The sequence below is a fragment of the Pholcus phalangioides genome, unplaced genomic scaffold (genome assembly GCF_987345545.1).
Source record: "Pholcus phalangioides strain wild (caught in Gottingen) unplaced genomic scaffold, Ppha-v1.0 ptg000011l_1, whole genome shotgun sequence".
NCBI classification, from domain to species: domain Eukaryota; kingdom Metazoa; phylum Arthropoda; class Arachnida; order Araneae; family Pholcidae; genus Pholcus; species Pholcus phalangioides.
Window position 1 is genome coordinate 49,805,400 of NW_028301604.1, and position 20,598 is coordinate 49,825,997.

Sequence of the window (20,598 nt, forward strand, 5' to 3'; positions counted from 1 at the left end):
TACAGTGATTTTTGTCCTATTGATGCTCGCTGGTTTTCGGTCAAGAAAGGAGTGGGAATCCTGCGTTTGAAATTGCAAACAATTGCAAATATTAACTGACTCGTATAAACACCTGCTTGATTTCTAAAGGAAGTACATGTGAAAGAATACTAAAATAATCTGATGTCACGGGGCCCCTAAAATCTCCAAGAACCCTGGTTAAAAACCTCTTCTCTAAATAATCAATGAACAATTAATAGTTATAGCACATTATTTGAATATAGAGTTTGTGTGTTTCGGTGCATAATTTCGGGCAAATTTATTGAAAAGAGTGATTTCAGAAACAAAATTGCGAATTTTAACAGTGGTCGAAATATTCCTAAAATTTTATTTCGATTTTTTTATTCGATATGAAATTGTAAGAAAATATCGTGAAAATTACGCCATTAGAAAAATTTCTTCTAATTAAATGGAATCCCTCTCCAAAACAAGTTATTCAGTTGTTCTATTACATTATCAGTGAAAAAAGAAGAGGGAAGAAAGAGAGAGAAGGGCGAATATAAGAAAGCGGGGGGAAAAAACTGTGCAGTTATACCTGATGGCCCATACAAACGCTCAGTTATACCTGCGCAGGCATAACTGCACAGTTATACCGAATCGAAAAACCATTCCCTTCAGGTCAACTGACGGCCCCTACACACGCTCAGTTATGCCTGTACAGGCCAACTGTGCAGGCATAACTGAGCGTGTGTAGGGGCCTTAAGTATGAACCGGGGAGGAAATACGTCCCTAAGAGCTGCATTGTGTGTGGTTTGCTTTCATTATTCTGTCTTTTTGGTATTTATTTTTGTATCGAATATTAATGGGGCTGTCTATCTCTTGTTTTTTCAATAAAAAAACCATCCAGACCAGTGGTTCTCAACCGGTGCTCCGTGTAAACTCCAAGGGTCTCCGCGGCCGCTCGAGGAAAATAAAAAAAAACAGTAAATTTGAAAAAAAAAAATTGATATTTTCGAATAATAAAAATAAGTCAGTAGCTTTGATGAATAAATAAAAAATAGGTCTACGGGGCTCCGCCATAGAAATTATATACTGGAAAGGGCTCCGTGGGTCAAAAACGACTGAGAACCGCTGATTTAGACAAAACGTTGTATGCGGATAATATCGAAGAGTGCACTAAGACAATTTTCACACCTACCGTTCTTTTCAAGCAGTTTTTGATTTACATACACACACTAAGCCGCCACTAGGGAGAGTTGGTCCACTGTACCGAGTGCTGAACTAGAGGGGGCGCCGAATCATTCCTTTAACCACTCCTTCTAACCTTTCCTTACACGGGGACGCCAAAAGCTTGCTAGCTCCAGTTAAAAAGTGTCCAGCTGCGGCCCTGTATGTACCTTAAACCTTGCAACGTATAGGGCAAGCACGCATTTTGGCGTCCCCTTTTAATATTGAAGGAGAGATGAAAGGACAACATTTGCGCACCTCTCTGGTTCGGAGTTCGGGGTATCAGTCAATGCCGTCTTGACGCATAGGCCTCAAGAGAAGAGAGGCCTCACAAAAATGAGATCCGGTTGAAGTTTTCTAGGATTTACCAGGTTGGGCCTCCAGAAAACCACTTGGCCCGGGGGCCCACGATAGTCTTAAGATGGCCCTGGCATCAATTCCTCCTGCTTCTCCCAAGTTGCCGCCCCGTATGAACAGGGTGTTAAGCGGGCCAGGATAGCAAGTTCGGAGGGGCGGCAAATTTTAGTAATTCGTGGTCAGGAACTTTAAATTATATCGTGAAAAAAGGCAGAGCAATTCGAATAGCCAGCATGTGGCAAAGCCATAAATCTGTCTGCAAACGGATTTAGTATAAGAAGTATTTAAATGATTTCGTAAGAAGTACATTGCCTTCGCGTGATCGCATCATCTAGAAAAAATCATCTTCTGATAACTGATCGGGAGAAAAATGATAAACGAAGAAGTTTTTATGAAGCTTTTTCATTATCACGGTTCTTTGTGTTCATGAGAACGAATCCGCTAATGATCCGTTGATGGGTGTTCTTAGTATTATTATACAGTGTTATATCATGATTGAATAAATTAAAAAAATTTTAAATTAAAAGAAAATGTCATATGGACCAGTGGTTGTCAAATTTTTATTAGCCAATAGCCCTTTGCACCATATTTTCTTCTCGTGTTGCCCCCCCCCCTTCCTTCCCCAGGACGTTCTATACTCATCCAAGAGCGAGACCCTTTCTTCTTATTGAATTGAATTTAGTCAAAGCGAAATTTATTGCACAAATATATATATATAAAAAATGTTGGCCGCTGGAACTCCCCGGGACAGGTGCGGATCCAAAAAGAAAGGGGATCGATCCCTCGCTAACACCGAATAGTCTCGGAACAGTACGTCTGTGTATAATATACATGTATGAGACGTTACAATCATCAATTATTTTCATGAGGTTTTCTTTTTATCCCATTTTTGACTAACGTTGCGTTTGTGCGTTGCTTTGTTTAATATTTTTCACATAAATGTTTTCATGAAATGAACCAAAAGGTCTAATGAGTGTTTTATCAGTGTTTTTTAAAATTTGTTTACAATGAAATTTGATTTTTTAAAGTTTTTGAAACATGAAATTCTCAAATTTCATTCCGATTTTCTATTTTTCCTGACCATCAACAGAAATAATTTTTTCCTTAATTTTTTTTGTCACATGGGGTTACCAAAATTATAATTATCATGATTAATTTCCATTAATTAGAAATTTAGTTAATTGGAAATTTACTTTAATTACAAAGAAAAACGTGATAAATTCATGTCCAATTTTTTGAAACTTCAAAAATATGTTAATTGAATAGCCAGTCATCATATATAAAAAAATTGAGATATTTGGTCACGCGAATTGTAAGGGCAGTGAAAAATGGGTCAACTTTTGGGTTGTCTTTCTTCAACTTCTATTTAATTTCAAACGGTAAATATTGTTACAGAAAATTAAATAATTTTATTACCTGAAAATTTTTATACAGTAAAACCTCTCTTTTGCGAACACCGACAGGACTAAAAAATTCGTCCGTGAAAGAGGGGGGTGACCGTTAATCAGAGGTTTGAAATACGTACTTTTATATATTATACAACTGTAAATTATTATTTGGCCGTAAAAGAGGGGGTGTCTGTTAAGAGGGATTTTACTGTAATGCAACTTATAAGCACGAATTTGCATGATATCGTAGCCAACTTCAGCTTGGCGAAAATAATTTAGCCAATCCCGAGATGTCACGTGACATTAAAAAATGAAAAAAACCCGGTTGCTAACAGCAGTGTGTGTTCCACGCGAAATTCCACGGTTGCTGATAAGATGAACCGCACCAGCCGAACCGTAGTGTGCCGGTAGCCTTATACATACATTACTACCTTGTCTCTCCCTTCATCGGGGTCCCCAAGGGGCCCCAGTCCGTATGTTGATTTATGGCCCGATTTAAGGGCCAGGCATCATCGTAAAATTCTGGTTCTGGGTGACAGACATGCGTTAACTTTGCTCCGCACATTATCGGAGATTCTCTTTTCAGGTAAGCCGATCATAACATGGTGAGATCCAAGCAATCCCCCAGCAAGGGAATCGTTGAAGGCCAAAGAACAATGGAGACACCAACAACATCACCCAGAAAAGAAACCCAACACTCGCAACGGTCCTTGCCTACCGGAACAAAGTACCGTATCTCTGGAAACGGACATCGCCGGAGGAAAATACCGTAACCTTGTCGCATACACCGACAGAAGCTGTCCATCACAACGAAGAGACGGAAATTCAAATAGACACCCAGCCTAGGGAAAACAATCTTTTCTACTTTCAGACATTCAAGCAATTCCAGAGATGGCGACAACAGCGAGAGGAAGACCTGACGCTCACAGTAATGGGAGACAGCTCACAGCCAATGGGAGATGGCTTCAACTAGAGCCACAACTCACAGCCAGATGCAACGCCAGCTTCAAAGCCACATTCGTGGGGTAATGAATAAAAATCAATTTCAAGTCCGAAGCTAATTTAAAAGCAGCAAAGGATACCCTGAGCGAAATCATCTCAACGGGAAATGAAAAGGCCAAAAAGACCAAAAAACTCTGTCATACTGAGAGGACTCGAGCCGACGACACCGGTCAAAGACATCACCGAGGCCCTCAGAGTGATCGGATTTCAGACAACCAAAGTAGTGCCGCTTAGGTCGCGCAAACAACGCACAGACCAGCGCAAAGCTGCATGAAAAATAGACCTAGACAAAACGCCTGAGAATTTTAAAGTTTTCAAAATCACGCAACTCGCACACTTGCCGATTACGATGGAGAAATTCTTCACCAACTTCCAATCGATTATGTTTCACCGATGCCTACGATATGGACATATCAGCTATCGATGAAAAAATTCATATCGATGCCTAAAGTGTATCGAACAACACGAGCCAGGGAAATTCAAAAAAAAAAATCAAAGGTACAGATTTCCACAATGCGTCAACTGCCTTGACTCAAAGCCAGCAAACCACATCTCCTGCCCAGCCAAGCCAACTGCAAAAAAAGACAGCTATCACCGAAGCTAAAAAAGTGTCCAAGCCTAGCCACATCAGCCGGCACTTCCCTAATATATGACCTTCGCGATCCCCGTACCTTAGGGATCCGGAAATTTCGCCATCGCGAAATTTCCGGATCGAAATTTCGTCCCCGACTTTTCGCCGCTGGAACGTTTCGTCCGCGTCACATTTCACTCCCGGAAATTTCGCCCCGACATTTTGCCTCAGTACGTTTCGCCCCCGAAATTTTCGCACCTGATATTTCACCTGCCCTGAACGCATGAAAGACTGTATGAGTGACTGATTATGTGAGTGACCATATAAGTGGATGAGTGACCAAGTGAGTCTGAAATCTGCTTTAGGAATGAATTAGTGACTACAAATGACTAAGTGAGTGACAGAATGACTGACCACGTGAGCGACGCTATGAGTGTGGAATTGACTGTATGAGTGAGTGACCGTATGTGTGTCCAAGTGAGTGAGTGACCGTATGTGTGTCCAAGTGAGTGATTGAGTGATTGATCATATGAGTAACCAAGTAGTTGACCGTACGAGTGACCATGTGATTGACCATATGAATGATTGTATGAGTGACCAGGTGAATGGCGGTATGAGTATCCAAGCGAGTGATTGAGTGGTTGACCGTATGAGTGTTCAAGGGACTTACTGAGTGATTGACCGCATGAGTGGCCAAGTGAGTTACCGACTGAATGCTTGTATGAGTTTCCAAGTCAGTGACAAATTGATTGAGCGTATGAGTAGTGACCAAGAGAGTGACCAAGTGATTGATCGTATGATTGACCACATGAGTGATCTGGTGATTTACTGTATGAGTAACCAGGTCAGTGACTAAGTGATTGACCGTATCAGTGACCAATTGATTGACCACATAAGTGATCTAGTGATTTACTGTATGAGTGACCACAAGCGAGTAACCGAGTGATTGACCATGTAAATGTCCAAGTGAGTGACCGATTGATTGACTATATGAATAATTGTATGATTGACCAAGTGAGTGATTGACCATATGAATAATTGTATGATTCATCAAGTGAGTGATTAACCATATGAATAATTGTATGATTCATCAAGTGAGTGATTGACCATATGAATAATTGCATGATTGACCAAGTGAGTGACCGTAATAATGAACAAGTGAGTGATGGAATGAGTGACCAAGCAAGTGACCGTATGAGTGACCGTAATAATAACCAAGTGAGTGATGGAATGAGGGACCAAGCAAGTGGCCGTATGAGTGACCGTAATAATAAGCAAGTGAGTGACCGTAATAATAACCAAGTGAGTGACCGTAAGAATGACCAAGTGACCATATGAGTGATCAAGTGAGTGATCTTAAGAATGACCAAGTGACCAAGAGAGTGACCAAGTGATTGATCGTATGATTGACCACATGAGTGATCTGGTGATTTACTGTATGAGTAACCAGGTCAGTGACTAAGTGATTGACCGTATCAGTGACCAATTGATTGACCACATAAGTGATCTAGTGATTTACTGTATGAGTGACCACAAGCGAGTAACCGAGTGATTGACCATGTAAATGTCCAAGTGAGTGACCGATTGATTGACTATATGAATAATTGTATGATTGACCAAGTGAGTGATTGACCATATGAATAATTGTATGATTCATCAAGTGAGTGATTAACCATATGAATAATTGCATGATTGACCAAGTGAGTGACCGTAATAATGAACAAGTGAGTGATGGAATGAGGGACTAAGCAAGTGGCCGTATGAGTGACCGTAATAATAAGCAAGTGAGTGACCGTAATAATAACCAAGTGAGTGACCGTAAGAATGACCAAGTGACCATATGAGTGATCAAGTGAGTGACCGCTGGAGTATATAATAGTCCTGAAGAAAAACATTAAAATCCCCCAAACTACCCCCCCCCCTTCCCCATCATGCTTAATACGTGCGACAATGCATTTGTGACAGCAATAGACATTATATTATACTTTGTGCAAATTTCTGCCACATACTCACCTAACATTTACGCAAGGGGCGAAATGTCGGGTTTGAAATGAGATATCCGGTCCAACTCACGTAGTCGCTCACTTGGTCATTCATAAGGTCCCTCATTTGATCATTCACTTGATGATTCACTTACTTTGTCACTCACTTTGTTACTCCTGCGGTTATTTCTACGGTCACTCATACGGTCAGGGCAGGTGAAATGTCAATCTGTAAATGTCTACCGATATAAAATAACTTACTTGATCATACATGCGGTCACTCATACAATCATCCATATGTTCACTATACGGTCACTCATGCCATTGCTCATGCGGTCAGGGCAGGTGAAATGTCAGGAAGTATATGTTCAACTCACTTGATCACTCATAGGGTCACTCACTTGGTCAGGGCAGGTAAAGTGTTACAAGTAGATGTCCAACTCACTTTATCACTCATACGGTTACTTACATGGTCATTCTTACCATCAATCATCTGTTCACACATAAGGTCATTCATACCATCGCTCATACGGTCAGGGCAAGTGAAATGTGAAGGGAGTGAATTTCCAGTTCACTTGATCACTCATAGGGTCACTCACATGTTCAGGGCAGGCAAAATACCATCGGGGGCTAAATGTCCAACTTACTTGATAATTCATACGGTCACTCATACCATCATTCACATGTTTACTCGTGCGGTCATTCATACGGCCAGGGCAGGTTAAATGTCACGGATAAATGTCCAGCTCACTTGGTTACTCATACGGTCACTCACTTGGTCACTTGTACAATCATTCATATGTTCTCTCATACGGTCAGGGCAGGCGAAATTGTCAGGGGGTAAATGTCCAATTCACTTGATCACTGATAGGATCACTCAATTTGTCACTCATATGGTCAGGGCAGGAGAAATGTTCGTTGTGAAATATCCGGGGCGAAATGTCAAGGGGTGAAATTTCCAGGGGTCAAATATACCGGGGCGAAATTTCCGGGGACCAAATGTAACGGGAACGAAACGTGCTAGGGGCGAGATGTCGGGGGAAAGATTCCGTGAACCGTACCTTAATCCATGCGATTTTTGGATTTGGGGCATTTGAAACGTCATGACAATCCAAGAACTTTACCTGACCTTAAAGACAGCATTTCACACAACTTGCTGAACATTTCTCCGCACACACTTCAGTCAATTGTGGAGCATGCCATCTTGCGATTTCACATGGTATCTGAAAATGATGGCCATCATGTGGAACATGTTTTGTTGCAGTAGCAATTGTTAAAATTGTAAACGTTTGCCTAAATGTGTCATTTCTTAATAAAATGCTCTCTGGTGGCGACACGCGCTACTTTTTTCCCCCGATCAAACAAATTCCCATCACTTCATGAAGTCCTCCACAAAATTTCACAATTTTCTGATGACTGGTATTGCCTGTAGGCTACTTTAAAATAGTGTCTTTTAATTATGGGAACGTCCTGTACTTAAATACATTATGGACACATACGAAAATTTCCGGCACACATGAATTCGTTTGAAGCAGTGGTTCACAAACCTTTTTGGATTCATGGCACCCTCTGCTTGCTCGTCTGCAATCCAGTGGTATGTGATAGTCACTGTGCGATGTAGCGGGCATCATGATGGACTCGTATCGCGATGATTCCAGTTTGAACCCTACTAGCGGCAGAGTGGTGGTTGACTGGAGTGAGTGTTTTTTTCGTTTTTCAAATTTCGTGGTATGAATGCTAACCGATCTTTCGTTTGGCAAGTTTTCCCGCAGAGAGCAGGCAGACTTTCACCGTGGTATTTGCATAATACGAAACTTCAGGTATCTGCCAGTTTTACTTCTAATATGGAAAACATGTGGCAAAACTTCTCGAACACAAACCATGCACAATTATGACATAATAGATACGTCATGGTCCCGCATAATATAAGAAAACTTTCCAGCATGCACCAATTTGTTGGAAATTCTATAAGAGAAATGTCTTGGACGTGCATGTACGATTGAGTTGCAGTAGTATACATGTGATATGTGCGTACGATAAGAGTGTAACATAATGAAAGCGATTAAATGGAAGCATGAAGAATTTTCTATACTTTCATATCTTGGAATAATTTTAGAGAGGGAGAGAAAATATATATCTTTCTTTTTGTTTCATTTTTCTCCTATCATTTTTTATATTTTAATCTAAATTTTTTTCCAATCACTTTCTAGGATTATTTCCCAGTTGTTTTTGGTGTTTGCATTTGTATAAGTACACAAAAAATAAAGTAAAAAAAAATTTACATTTTTTTTAATTAATTAAAAAATTAAAATAAATTGATCAATTGAAAAGTAATTAATTTAATTTGAAAAATAACATCAACTGAAAATAAAATAAATTTAATCTGAATTTTTAAATCGAAAAGTTTCAAGTTCTTTCTACTAATGCGTAATTTTAAGTTTGTGCCTAAAGCAAGAACAAAAAATGGCGCCTTTGTGATTTTCGCTCCCCCACTGAGACCAAAATCTGGCTACGCCACTGGAAAGGAGATAGCGGAATATTCAAATTCTGATCTGGTCAATGCTATCAAGTGACTACTTATGTACCCGATAAAAAGTTGCCATTACTCACAAATTAATATTTACCCTATAAATATTTATAGTTTTCTTTAGAATCATCAGTTGTGACTCTCAAAAAGCGCATTCTTATCATGATAAAGATTGCAAAAAATTGCAGCAAGTAGTTTCATAAATTTTATGCAGTTCCATGCAGATTTACAAGTAATAAATCGGAAATTTCATGTTCCTGAAATTAAAAATGTCCGCTGGAATTATTCGAATAGTTTTACAAAAAGATGTTATCTAAAAAAAGACAAGTGTTTACAAGAGTCTATAAAATGTGTGTAACTCATAATTTCTAGAAAAAAGAAATGAGAAGTGAGAAAAAGTTTCAATCGGGAACGTGATGAAAAAATCTTCATGCTGCTTGCAGAGTATTTTTCTCAATAAATGCCAAGAGTTATATTATAATTTCTCTTATTCTAATTCTAACAGACCCAGATCATTTTTATTAGATTAAAACTCACGTGTAGTAGGTGAGATCATAAGCAACTTTGAATTTTTCATCCAACACATTACCAACATCGCAGTAAAACCTGTTCAGCAAGGAGTAAGCATGGTCGTCCCAGGAGCAATCCTATAAAATGAGAAATAACTAATAAAGAAATGAAGAACAAAGCCTTTTTTTGTGGAACCCAGCATTGGTTTTAATTTTCAGTTATGAAAACAGAGAAATATTTATGGGAGAGAGATTGAGTGAAGAGATAAATTTCATCGCGTTATTTTGAACGGGAAACTTAAATTAATCAATTAGATAAAAAAATATGCTAACTATTTCTCGTATATCAGCATATAAGGCCAGGGCTGGCTACTTTTTTTCTGCCGGGTATTAAAAAATGAGCCTTCCAATCTACAAAATTTTAGTTTATAGGCCTATATCACATTCTAGTTTTCTTCAAAGATAAAAAAAAAGCAAGGCTAAAATAAAATGTACATAGAACACAACTAACGTGTTTCACGACTCCAAAAAAAATAAAGTAATAATAATGTCAGACCGCGAAATTCTTCTCACGTAGATTGAGGGAAGAATGTCTTCTATCCTAGGAAATGATTGTTCACATCGGGCCATCATTTCTAATAATGAAAGGAATTTCAAAGAGAAAATTATACAACTAATTGATTTTGGACTCATCATCCTCCATATTTTAACAAAAAACTGGTTTTGCCCCTCTAAATGACACCTGATCTTAAAAAAAAAGCAGGGTAGGAACAGTAGGATACATCGAAACCCATGGCTGACTTATCCGCAATCTTTGAGAAAATTGCGATGTCAGTGTTATCGCTATAGCCAATCGTTGTCCCCTATACTGTTTTTTTAACGATAAAACGTCACTACACGCTAAGCCAAACCGACTGATCAAATTCTGTTTTTTAAGAGTGACTGCGTAGCGCTGACGATTTTGATGGCAAACAGTCGACGTGAATCCAGAACGATTTGTTGGGAGGGGCAACTTATTGCGTAGGCTCGTTAAACCGTCCCGTATTTTATGGTACAGACCAATTTTTCCTATATTATTTTGTAGTTAACAGGAGTGATCACTCCCTCTTGATCCACGCCTGCAAACAGAGCAACGTTGTGTAATCTCGCACTCCTATGATCGTTATCCATTAGGAAGCGGTACATGAAAGAAATTAGCCCATTCGTGTGCATTCTATTTGGACAGCTTTTTTCTTCTTCTGACGCGCACTACTACCAGAATTCTTGCTGCTGATCACCATCAAGCCAAATCGCGTTAAAACGTTTCATTTAGGTCGAACACATACTGGAGTGAAGAGGTAAGAAATAGAAACGAGTGTCAAAAACAATCAGACTATTTTGTTCTACACCTCGAGACAAAGAGAAAGAGGCCACTGAACGAGGTACGCGACTTCAACAATCCCGTTTGTTTTTACCACAAGGTACAGAATTTCACTATCTGTTGATTGGTTCGTTTCTCTCTCCCCCTTTTTCTCCTCTCTCTTCCACAGAGGCATCATCATCATCATCATCATCACACCCTTACATTTCAGAACCCCCTCCGGTCACAGTTTTGCTCTAAAAGACTCGTTTACTATGTGCGGGTACCTCTACCTCCACCCCGATTCATTTTTCCATCTTCGTCACCCTCTTTATCTCTTCGATCCAGTATGCGTTCGGCCTTAGAAGTAAATAATATATGACATTAACGATTGTTCAGGTATGGCATGAGAAAAACTTTAAGAGGTGATTATAAGACACCTAAACAAGCATTTTTGGTCATAGAATGTATGGTCAAATCGTAATAGCAAAAGCGGCAGAGGGTGTTCTTAGACAGTGTAAAACAGCATTTCACCAAAAGCAATTATCATACACTCTTTTGCAAAAAAAAAAGCACCATGAAAAAAGTGACAGTTTTTATTGAAATTAAATATGTGTAAAGCTCATACGCAGACAACAAAATGACAAAAAATTCAAAACCGTAGGACCCATCAATAGCTAGCAATTGCACATAGAATGTTCGAATCAGTGATTGGTGAACCCCTGCACCCCCTTTCCTTTCGGTGTTGCATGCTTGTATACGTCGATGTGAAGAATGAAACAGATCTTACCTCATCTTGCGATGCATTCTGCCAGGCATTCATCAATTAGTGCTTCAGATCTGTGACATTTTGTGGTGCCGGAATCTGGTGGCTTACCATGTCCCATACATGTTCGATTGGCGAAAGGTCCGGTGACCTTGCTGGCTAAGGAAGAGTATCAACAGCACGGAGGCAGTCCAGAAATATGAGAACCGTATGCGGGCCTGGCATTATCTTGATGATAAATGGCCCCAGGATGATGTGCCATGAGGGTAACGCAACCGACCGCAGAATGTCATCAATATATCTTTGAGCTGCTAAAGTTATACGCAGGATGACTAGGGGCAACCAGCTGTCGTAAGAGATAGTACTCCACACCATTACATCAGGAGTAATGGCTGTATGCCTCTGCAAAAAAAAGGCTGATTGCTTTCCCTGGCCTCTGCACACACGAATCCGATGGTCATTTGCTCCAAAACTGAAGCGGGTTTCATCGCTGAACACGATGTGATGCCAGTCTCTTGGCAGCCATGATGATCGGCAACGATACCACTCTAGACGACTCTGTCGATGTTGTGGGTTAAAGGTACACGCCTTAAAGGCCACTGTGAGCGTAACCCCGCCTGAGCCAAGTGCCATGTGATGGCGGAACGTACCACAGGTGGTATGGAAGATGTTGTAGCACGTTCCCCAGTAGCACATCGGTTGTGCCTGAGTGGCTTGGTGGTAAGATGCTTGTATACCATCGTGAAGGTTGTTGTCAGGGTCCCGGGTTCGAACCCAAGGGAGGATATAGATAAGATATTTTCCCTAACGAACTCGAGGCGACCACCGATAGACAGTGCCTTCACTTCCAACCCATCTCACTAATGGCAGTAAATTGCGATATGGCTGGTGTTTGAAGTAGTAGTAGCACATCGATATAGAACGACGTTGATATTTCGATACCGTTCGATGTCGTTCTACGTAAAAATGGCATACATTCTTCGACGTACCGAATCCAACGTCGAACTATATCTGACTTGACATCGTTCGATGTCGTTTACCGATACCGTTCGACGTAAAAATGGCATACATCTATCGACGCAATTCAATGTAGCGAATCCGACGTTGAAGTATATCTGAACCGACATCGTTCGACGTAGAAATGCCATACATTTGTCGACGTAGTTTGACGTTTACGATTACGTTATCTATGATTTACGTTATTACAATATAAAACATGTCGACACAGTTCTATTTCGAGAAGTCAGCCCCGTTCTTCATCTTGCGGCACACTTAAATTCAAATTAAAATAGAAAAATATTTTTTTATGATTTAGTCACAAAATTGTTTTAAAAACTATTTACTATAATTGGTCACAAAAAATAAATAAAAATTCAAAAACTCAGCCATTCTGCTGTTAATTTCCAGACCAGACCAGACCAGAATGAAATTTTTACTCCCGGGCCTGGCTCAATGGAGCCATCTGCGGGCTTACAAATTGTAGCCACGGAGACTACGTATGAAGAGAAAGACAAGAGAGTTTGTGTGAAAAAAGTGCATGTGTAATTGGAAAGAGTTTTTTTGTCAAAATCGGGGTTGGTCGTTAAATTAATGACTGGTCTGGTAACACGCCTGCAGGTAAAATGCGCCACAACCTTCTGCTAGTATTGTTAACAGGTTGGAGAGGACAGAGAAGAGAGCTGTGAAGTACGGAGACCTCTTTTTTTTTTTTTGAATTTTCAGTGGAGTATGTTCTTCCGTCAAAACAATGCGACAAGTTGTGGTGACCTAGAATGAAGGAGAGAAGAATCAAGAAAAAAGGGGGAGGGATAGGAGAAAAGTTAGTATTTGTTAGGGGGGGCCTGTTAATTTAATTTAACGTTAAATCCGAATAAGTTAATACAGTTTACAATGTCTGCTTTTGCTAGGTTGAATTTTGGACAGGCATAGGGTTTAAATATCTTCTAGTAATATTTATTATTTGTAATATATTTCTGTATTCCATAGTATCAAATGCAGAAAAGGTGCAGGCTTTCCATAAATACAGAAGTATTTCTCTATGTTTTTATTTTGGTTTTTTTTGTCCAATTCTTGAAAATTCTTGCATTAAGTGATAACAGAAATGAATCATGGCTAATATTTTAACTATTCTTTTCTCTCAATTGTTCAGTTTCCCCTCTTACATATGCATCTAATTTGAAAAAAAACAAAAAAATTAAATAAATTCCTCGCACTAAGTAGTCAGATACTGTATAATCAATATCTGCGGCTTCAGACTTCTTTTAAAAATTAATCTGATAATTTCCTTGAACATTTTTTATTTCACAACTACAATTCTCACGTAGCACACTAGTTGAAAAACTCTTATGCATAAGTAAAGTTCTAGTTAAGTTCAGAATTCAGTTTATGAATACTACTACACAAAACACTTGTGCAGGGCCGGGCTTAGGAATTTTGCGGCCCGGTGAAAAAAAATTTTTGCGGCCCCTCCAAAAAAATTTTATGCAGTCGCTCCCCAACTTATACATTTTTCGACTTATGAACATAAATCTTGAAGAGGAAAAAATTTTTCAGAAAGAAGTCATTTTATTACACTCATTTTTCCATTATTTCAGGAACGCGTCGATAGTTGAGATCATAATCAGTACAGCCCAGAACTTCAGGGACTAAAAATAGTCAAAATAGGCAGGTAAAAAAATCACTAATAGCGATTTCTCACTATCGTTGAAACAGGCACTAAAAAGGCATTTATAATTTATGGAAGGAAGGAAAAATAACAAACTAAGAATTAAGGGTCCAAAAATTAGCTGAAAAATTGGTTGCATTTAATCCGTCTACTGTTCCAACTATAATTTGCAATAACTGCATTATTATCCAAGTTGAAGTGATTTCAAGCCCAAAATAAAGTATTTGAGGTCTCTCAGATCAATTCCAGGGCCACCATTACCAGACACGGAGCCTGAAGGGAAAATGATCTGTGGGGGCTCCTTCGAGTTGTGAATTCTAGTTTATTTGATGTATCATTTGAAATAATCACTATCGTTTCTATAGTTGAAGCATAGCTACCTTGTTCTATTGTTGCAAAAAAAATTTACTTTTTTTAATGTTCTCACATATGCGGGACTCTTGCAAGCGCGTGGCCTGGCGTGACTCATCTATTGCACACCCCTGAGGGCGTCTCTGGTCAATTTAATCGAATACCAAAAAATATACAAATACAACGCCACAACAGGCAAATTGCCCAACGAGGTGGCTGACTTAAGAACATCATGGATCCCCGAGCCCCTACCTGCTACTGCTACACCACACATGCACCCCCCCCCCGCGGAACCCCCCAACGAATCGTTACATGCGGCAATGTGCGTGTACGTGTAGTGCAACCTGACGTAAAGTTTGTTTCTGTGTAATGCTTGTTATGTGTAGTGCTGTCATCTGCCCCCAGTTTTTCTAACTATGAGTGAAGTGTTATGGTTGAATGATTTACCGTTGTAGGACTGTTGCTCTCTGTGGCGAGACTTATTAACGGGGAGATCGGCTCGCATTTGCGCCTTGAAGTTGGGAACCACAGAAAACCAACTTCAGCCGACCACCACTGTGGGGTTCGAACCCGGATCCTCGCATCACGAGTCCGGCACTATAACCACTCGACCACCACAGCGGCTAAAAAAAAATTATAATGTATGTAAATATATGTATGTAAAATAAATAGCCATGGTTGTTTGCAGGCATTTATGGTGTAACCCTCCCTAAACCAAAACAACATGGGTCTCCCAGAGCTGTCTTCTCCTATTCCGCCTTGAGTGAGTCATGACGTCAACTGATGACCTCTTGGAACAGTCATTGGTCAGCTATACATATACAATGAAGTTCGAATGTCTGCGCGAGACATAATTTGAAGCACGAGAAGTAAAAAGTTTTAATTTTCCTCAGCTTTTCTAGCATGGGCTGTATTCATCTGAAACACCGCGTCTAACACCCATGACCCCACACAAGGGTGAGGCCTACAGAGCTGTAGTCGGGGGGGGGGCAGGCCGATTCTTTTTTTATGCAATAAATTCATTTGGGGCCCGCCAAACATCCCAGCTTGGAGGCCCTGCTGCAGGATGTGGAGGGGGGATCATGCCAACACCATCCGGTCGAAATAAAGTTAACCCATCGCAACATCAAGTTCCCTATCTCTCAGATGACTTATTCGCGTTTAAATCTGGCTGGAAGGACTGGGGGGGGGGGGGCTTTCTGATGGTAATTATGTGCAGAATTCTCGACATGCACAATCATGAAATTTCAAACGTAGAAGAATGTGTCATCATCAAGCTGACGCTTCTAAACCGGACACGTGATAATATGCAGCAGGTACTGGGGGAGAGAGCGCGTGATCCGCTACTTTCAGCCAATCACAGGTCCGGAGCCACGTGCTAGCAAGACAGAATACTGAAAGATACGGAAGTTTGAGCAGGAAGAGATGTGATTTCAATCTGATAAGACGTACAAAAAGAATTTGGAAATTGTCGACAAATTTAAGATCCCCAAATCTAGAAAAGATGTCAGGAGTTTTTTGGGTGCAGTTAATTATTACCGAAAATTTCTCCCAGATATTTAGCAAGAGAAGTATAAACCTGACAAATTTGACAAAAGAGAAGAATAAATTTTTGTGGTCAGCTGAGGCAGAGGCAGAATTTCAGGACCTCAAGAGTGCCCTAGTTAGAGAAACTTGTCTGTCTTTGCCCGATATGTCAAAAGAATTTCATCTCTATACAGATGCCAGTAATGTGGCTATAGTCAGTGTTCTAGCTCAGTTGGACGACTACGGCTATCCAAAACCTGTGGCTTTTGGCAGTCGAAAATTGAACCCAGCTGAGACTAGATATTCGGTCACTGAACGTGAAGCTTTAGCCATAGTATACTTCACTAATTATTTTCGACAATACCTTTTTGGAAGGAAATTTTTTATTTACACAGATCATGCCCCCTTGACTAGCTCTTTAAAAATTAAAGATTCATTTTGTAGGATAGCTAGGTGGTCATTATCCCTCTCCCAATTCCAGTTTGAGATCAAATATGTTCCTGGAAAAATTAATTCAATCCCTGATTTCTTGTCAAGACATGTAGGTGATACAGAGACTGTGGAAGGACAATTGTTTTTGAATGAGACTCAAAATTTCGAAACTGAGGTTATTTGTCCTCAGGTGACTCTGGATGTAATCAAAGAGCATCAGTCACAGGACGACAAATGCAAACAGATTAAGTTAGCTATACAGAGTAAGTCCCGCACAGGTCCACCACCTCTCTCATTTTTTGTTGATAACGACATTTTGATGTGCTTTGATAAAAGACAGTCAGGTGCACAGCGTAGGAACAGAGTGGTGATTCCTCAATCACTGATCAAAAATATTCTTCAAATTCACCATGATTCACCCTCTGCTTGTCATTTGGGCATTCACAAGACCTTGAAAAACATCAAACAGAAATATTTTTGGCCCCGTCTCTTTAACAGTGTAGTCAATTGGGTCAAATCGTGCCCGAGTTGCATGGAGAGAAGGGCTCATGTGCCAAAGTCAAAGGCCCCCTTGCAGAGGATTTCCATTCCTGACGGTCCATTTGAAAAGGTCGCTTTTGACATCATGGGACCCCTGTCCTCTTCAGATTCTGGTAATAGATATGTTATCACCTTCATTGGTTATTTCACCTTGTGGCTAGAGGCATATCCTGTCAAGTCTACTAATAGTGACGTGGTAGCTGAAGTACTGATGAAGTTCATTAGTCAATATGGATGCCCACGGAAGCTTGTCTCTGACCGAGGCCTCAATCTCATCAGTGCAGGTATGACAAAGGTATATCAAACCCTCGGCATCCAAAAGATAACCACAGTTGCTTGGCGGCCGCAATCCAATGGATGTGTCGAGAGAGTTCACAAGACTATTGCTGAATCACTTAGTCACCTAATCAATTCCAACCATAGTGATTGGGACAAACAGTTGACATTTGCCCTTTTGGCCTATCGTACTTCTGTCCATGATTCTACTGGGTTTTCCCCAGCATACCTTGTTTATGGTAGGGAATTTAACACTCCACACCAGTTTTTGAACAGCCCTATCACGTTTTCATATGCAGACACATTAGATTTTGCTAATGGCATACTGAGGCAGATGCAACAGACATACAAAATAGTGAAAGGGAACCTTACTCAAGCTGCTCAATCTAATGAGGACCGTCGAGCCAAATGCAGCAAAACACAGGTAATTAAGGTAGGAGACTTGGTGTATTGGTACAATCCAGCGGTGAAGCCTGGCCATGCCAAGAAACTCACCAAACACAACCAGGGCCCTTTCAAAGTCACCAAGCTTTTGTCACCAGTGATAGCGGAAATTACCCATGTTAAACGTAGTGACTATATGCGACTCGCTCATATAGAGAACCTCACGTTGGTTACACAGAGACATGAGAGTATGCAATCAAATGTAGCCAGCAATCCAGGTGATAGACAAATTGATCCTCGAACTGGGATTGTGGACACGAATAATGCCATCATTAGTAGGAAGGGGAGTCGGGCTCCCTTGAGCTGTGGCCCGCCCACTGATCTCGACGGACTGGTCAGAACACCTTCCCTCTGATTATGGGTCAATTTGTGCCTGGACCTGCGCATGGCCACAACCTAAGGCCTAGAGTAGATGGACGAGTTCCGCCACGTAATTAAAACATATATATTTATTCATGTATTTTTTTTAGTTCACTTTCATTTATATCTGTATTTAGTCAGACAATGCATTACGAAGTGTATGTGCGTCATGAAAGCCAGTAAGCATAGGTGTAATTATATGTGCTGGCTAGTGCTGTCACAGATGAGCTATGAAACATCACACCTTTCATGTATAATGTTATTTATGGTATTGTGTACTTGGTAATTTTGTTTTCATGTAGGTATCCATATATTGTATGTAAGTGGACATGGTTCGGACGGTCATGTTCCACCGTCGATAGTGGCTACACAGGTAGACACTGAAAGAATTTGTGATTATACATTAACATTATTCTAAATTTGTGCTAAAATTTATATGAGGGGCTCACGACTCACCGACCAATTAATACTGATACGTGTTTCGGGTGAGAAGCCTGGCGGTGCTGCACGGAATCCCCCACCCCCACTATCACCTTGGGGGTTTGTCTGTCCCAATACTCTCCCTTCTCTCGGGGGGGTAGGTACCACTTCATCGCGAGTGGGAGAAGGATAGCCAACCACATTCTGGAGTTCTAGGTAAGGCTTAGGCCGAGTGGTACGTAGGAAGCCAGGGTGTGTTTGTTCGGTGTATTGAACTGAAAAGGCTTTCATAGGGGGGAGTGTTTGTGCAGTACCGCGGGGCGGCTCACAACAGGTCATAAAAATTGAAACGTATATATTTGAAGATTCTATTGTGTGTTAAATTAAAATTGTAATATTTTGTTTAAGAACTGAAACATCAATAATATCTGTTGAAATTAAATATAAAAAATAATCGAATTTGAAAATATTATGGTACTGATTAGTACCACACACACGCCGTTGAGCACCCGGTATGTGCAGAATTCTCGACATGCACAATCATGAAATTTCAAACGTGGAAGAATGTGTCATCATCAAGCTGACGCTTCTAAACCGGACACGTGATAATGTACAGCAGGTACTGGGGGAGAGAGCGCGTGATCCGCTACTTTCAGCCAATCACAGGTCCGGAGCCACGTGCTAGCAAGACAGAATACTGAAAGATACGGAAGTTTGAGCAGGGAGAGATGTGATTTCAATCTGATAAGACGTACAAAAAGTTTTCTGGTGGTTGCTCCGGGAGGGTCCGAAGATGTTCATGCCGGCTCAACATGCGATGGAATAGGTGATTCTCCTACGTGCGCCTTAAGCGAGGCAATCATCACCACCCGAATTCTTCTCACAAAAAAAGGCAAGATCGAAACTTCACTTCAAAAAAGAAATGGACTACATCGGGACTTCCCTTTTGTGTTGTACGTGTGCCAGTACCACTTCGCCTCGTGTTCATCATCTCCCTGCAAATTCGTGTTAACATTCTGACTTTCTCTCAACAGCAAGAAAAGGGGACTAACTCCTCACCTCTTCCCCTCTGCAAATATGGACTAAGCTTTACTCATGGCGAGTATGAACACCTAGGCCACTTCGGAGTCAACGCCAGCCTCATGAATTCAGCGGCAGCTAGATAAGTTCAAAACTTTGGATTATTTTTTTTTTGGTTGGGGGCCCCAACAGTATAAAAAAAAAATAAAAATGTAAAATTTTAAATGATCATACATTCTAAAAAATTATCTAAAGGTGCACCTAATGTTTCAGGTTTATATTTTGATATGTGAATGACAGACTATACCTAATTCTAAGTGTTAAAAATGACCTTTGATTTGTCAACAGCAACTTAAGTTATAATGAATTAAACATTCAAATTTTTTTAAAACTTAATCTGCCTGTCTTTCCACCATTCATTGTTTTTGAGTCCCTTAATATTTCTTTGTTGCAGCTTTCCTTTTAGCCCTACTTGAACCTGGGTGCCAACGATCACGATGGACTCACGAATTATCACAATCACACTAAGAGTGACTCAAGTCACATACGGATTGCACAATATTAACAACACTAGTTGCAATCAGCCTAAAGCTCAGATATAATTTATTTCATAGTAGGCAAACACATTGTCTTATCAGAGAATGAACCAAGGCCTCAACTAAATGCTTGATAACCCGGGGCAAGCGTGCATTTTGACGCCCCCTTGTAATGTTCAAGAACAGGTTTCAGAATTAAATTTGAGCTCCCTCTGGTCCGGGGCACGAGACCCACCTGCTGCCCCCTAGTCACGGCCCTGGAATTAACTACCAAGCAACGTAGCCTACGTCGTAAATTTTCGGACCTTTGTGCTCTTTTAAATTCGATGCTCTAAGCATGTTTTTATTTTTTTGGTTAATGTAGCCCTCTGTTATTTCTT

The 20,598-nt window shown here is 40.3% G+C and overlaps 1 protein-coding gene across 1 annotated transcript in view; it reads right to left on the reverse strand.

Annotated features, from left to right (window-relative positions):
- Positions 1 to 20,598, reverse strand: part of Sesn (Sestrin) — a 228,774-nt gene that overhangs the window by 68,377 nt on the left and 139,799 nt on the right. The window contains exon 6 of the mRNA XM_089239615.1: positions 9,571 to 9,680. Within this exon, the coding sequence (XP_089095741.1) occupies positions 9,571 to 9,680 (110 nt within the window). The remainder of the gene's footprint in view (positions 1 to 9,570; positions 9,681 to 20,598) is intronic.